A 3,282-nucleotide genomic window follows, 5' to 3' on the forward strand; every position below is an offset into this window, starting at 1 on the left:
CTCAGAAATAAAGTACACTGCAAACATTGAAATAAAATTGAAAATTACTTTAAGTAATATTTCTAAAACATAAAACATTTTTACTTAATTGGAATCTGTTGAGTTCTAAACGAAAACCAAACCTGTACACTACTTTGAAAATATTTTCTTAACATTTATTTCCTAAATGTTTACATGCTTTTTTAAGTTTATAAAAGTTTTGCTTATGATTTTTATATTAATATAATGTATATACTCCTCTTAGAATTTTCATAGTAGACTGAAAACTTAATTTTAATATAAATAATAAATATCCAAAACCCTTTACAGGTTGTAATTTGTATTTCGTTTTTTATCCTAATAAATATGTAATTTTCACCAATTTATTTAGTTTTACAATCTCTAATACTTACAGACATTATACCCAAGTTTATTGCCAATTAGTGTTTATTTGTGAGTATGGAATTTCTTTTGGTTTGTGTTTCAGTTTTTTCCTAAGCATATATTAATATTTATGGATTTTATTTTTACTTGTTCAAACATATTTATCTTCTTAACTACTTAAAGTTATGGATGACCAGACAGTTCACCCGTGTGAATCAGTTAATCAGTCACTTGATTATGATAGTACAGAAACAGATGAATCTAAAGAAGAATCTAAAGATGATGATGCAAAAGAGTCATCAACTGGTAAGAAAGTTACGATAAAATTATTTTGGAATGAAATCAAATGCAATTCTTTTAGTTTTCAAAAGGCTTATCAGTTGAAATAAACTATTTGTATTTTTACTTTCAACAAGGCTTTTTAGAATTTACAGCTTAGATGTTTTAGAAAACTAAAATAATAAAGGTGATGTTATTTTAGACTGTTGTCAAACAGTCCCCTTTCCTTTTTACCATATAATCTAGAGATTATCATCATAAACTAAGGATTATGGGACCCCAATATGCCCAAATATCTTAATTTTCCTGAAGAAAGAGGGAGCAAACACCTAAACCAACAGATTTTAACCTATTTTAGCCCACAGATTCCTTTGAAAATTATATGAAAACTGCATGGCCCACATACATAAAATTTAGCATTTAAATAATTCACCAGTTCCTTGAGTTCCATTGGCGTAGATGGCCGATAATCCTTACTGCTAAATTAAACTTTAAAGTGATAGGATATCTAGTTAAAACCCTTTCTCTGCTGAAATTATTTTTGCACGTAAGTTAATATGTAGTTGCTTGAAGAATGTTAACAATTTCTCTTCCTTTTAGGTTTGAATTGAGGATGGATTTTACTTTTAATATGTCACTTTGTCTAATGGAAAAATTAGTTTACTAGAATAAAACAAAGCAGAAATTAAAATTTTAATGAAGATGAGAATAGGAAAATAATTATATAGTACTAATGAAAAGTCAACACATCAGAACTGTTTGCAGGGAATGAATTTTTACTTTTATTACATATAAACTTGAGCATATTACTTAACTTGTGCTTTCCTCGTCTGTAAAATGGCAATAACAGGGTACCTATTTCATAACACGCCTGCGTGTTGTGAGAGTTAAATGAGTCGATATACATAAAGTGCCTAGAATAGTGACTGGTACACAGTGCCGTATGAGAGTGTTTGCTGTCATCATTATTACTATTATTGCTACTACTGCCACTGCTGCTGCTACTAATTACGTTAACTTTGAAAGAATATTCCTTCCTTGTATTTAAAACTCTTAGAGACTTCAAAATTAAACCTTATATGTCTGGCGTACAACCAAAGAGTGCATAATCTACACCTTCCGCCCTTTCAGACTTCATATGTACCTATTCTGGCACGCAACCCAATGTTATAACCTTAGGCTCTTTAGACCTTATTTGCCCCTATAATCCAATGCAAGCACACTTTATATCTCCTCTGGTAGAGGGCCACTGAGCCTTTGGACCACTCACTTTCAACACATCCTACTTTTATAGTCAGCTCTAATTGTTAGAAAGTTTTTCTTTATATTGAGCTTTATATTTTCTTCCTTAAATTTCTACCCATGATTAGAATGATAATTAATAAACTTTTATGTGTGATAATGTTAACAGTAATGACATGGCACTTGTGTAGTGCTTTTTGGTTAATTTAAGAAAAAAACATTCTGTTTTTCTGGTTATACCCATGTGATCGATGCTTATCTTAAAATATGATGCCCATTTTGAACAAAATTTTCCAGACATTTCTGTACTGTAATAATGTCCTTACAACCATACACTACTCATTGTGGATATTTTTGATGTTACAAAGACTACCTGAGATCTCTTTTCTGAGTTGAAGTATTATATAATAGTATCATATGAACCTGGTCTCCTCCTCCTGTTTTTGTGCAAGCGATTTATTTTTAACCTATAAATTATAGTACTTTACACTCATCCTTCTGAAATTTTATCTTTTTGATTTGGAGTTATCATTTCACCTTGTCAAAATCTTTTGAAGCTTGACTCTATCATTTCAAGTTTACTTCATCTGCAATTTGATAAGCAGGCCTTGTATGTTTCATCCATTTAAAAAATGTTGACTCAAGCAGGGCTGACAATGGCGTCATTGCAATATGCTGCTTGATAATTTTCCCTAAGATAGTGGCTATCTTTGGAGGATACGTTTATCAGCACTGATTGCTAATGGTTTTCAACCAGCTGCCGTGCTACCTGACTGTACTTTTGTGAACTTCACATTTCCATTGTAGTCTGCAAATGAAACTAAAAAATGCAGATAAAGAGCTATAGATATTGCTATTGAAATTTTAATAGCAATAAGATTATGCAGGTCTTCAATGGTGTAGTATTTGGTCTTATTTTTTGGCTAGTAATCCAATTTAGTGGGAATCAGTAGCAATGGAAATGTTTCTGTATTAAGTAATCATTTTCGAAGCACACTCATCGTATTATCATTTTATGTAATAATTCATATGCCTGAGATGTGCAAAATACAGTATATTAAGATGAGTAATGAGATGTTTAAGGAAAACCATGAAACATTAATTTATTTACCTGAAATGGAACATCAATCTTGGTGATTAGGACTCTCTCTGCTTTTTATCAGAAATGAATATCAAAAGATTATTTTTATTAGAAGTTAGCTCCAGGGCTCCCATCTGTCAAAAAAAAAAAAAAAAAGAGTGTCTGTTCTGCTACTCTTTTTTTAAAAATGCAACTAGACTGCTTTTGAACAGAGAGAAGAGAGTGTAAGATTAATATAGTTAGTTTGTAATTAGTCTTAGAGAGAGTAAAGGTAATTAAGTTTTAGAGTACTTTTAAATTGAATTTGAGGATTACTG

The 3,282-nt window shown here is 30.6% G+C and overlaps 1 protein-coding gene across 5 annotated transcripts in view; it reads left to right on the forward strand.

Moving 5' to 3' along the window:
* Window positions 1-3,282, forward strand: part of DGKH (diacylglycerol kinase eta) — a 173,262-nt gene that overhangs the window by 135,419 nt on the left and 34,561 nt on the right. For all 5 annotated transcript variants that reach the window (XM_011369749.2, XM_023536372.1, XM_011369748.2 and 2 more), the window contains exon 17: window positions 547-669. In XM_011369749.2, coding sequence (XP_011368051.2) covers window positions 547-669 — 123 coding nt within the window. The remainder of the gene's footprint in view (window positions 1-546; window positions 670-3,282) is intronic.

This window comes from Pteropus vampyrus, unplaced genomic scaffold (assembly GCF_000151845.1).
Source record: "Pteropus vampyrus isolate Shadow unplaced genomic scaffold, Pvam_2.0 Scaffold154, whole genome shotgun sequence".
In the NCBI taxonomy this organism is placed as follows: domain Eukaryota; kingdom Metazoa; phylum Chordata; class Mammalia; order Chiroptera; family Pteropodidae; genus Pteropus; species Pteropus vampyrus.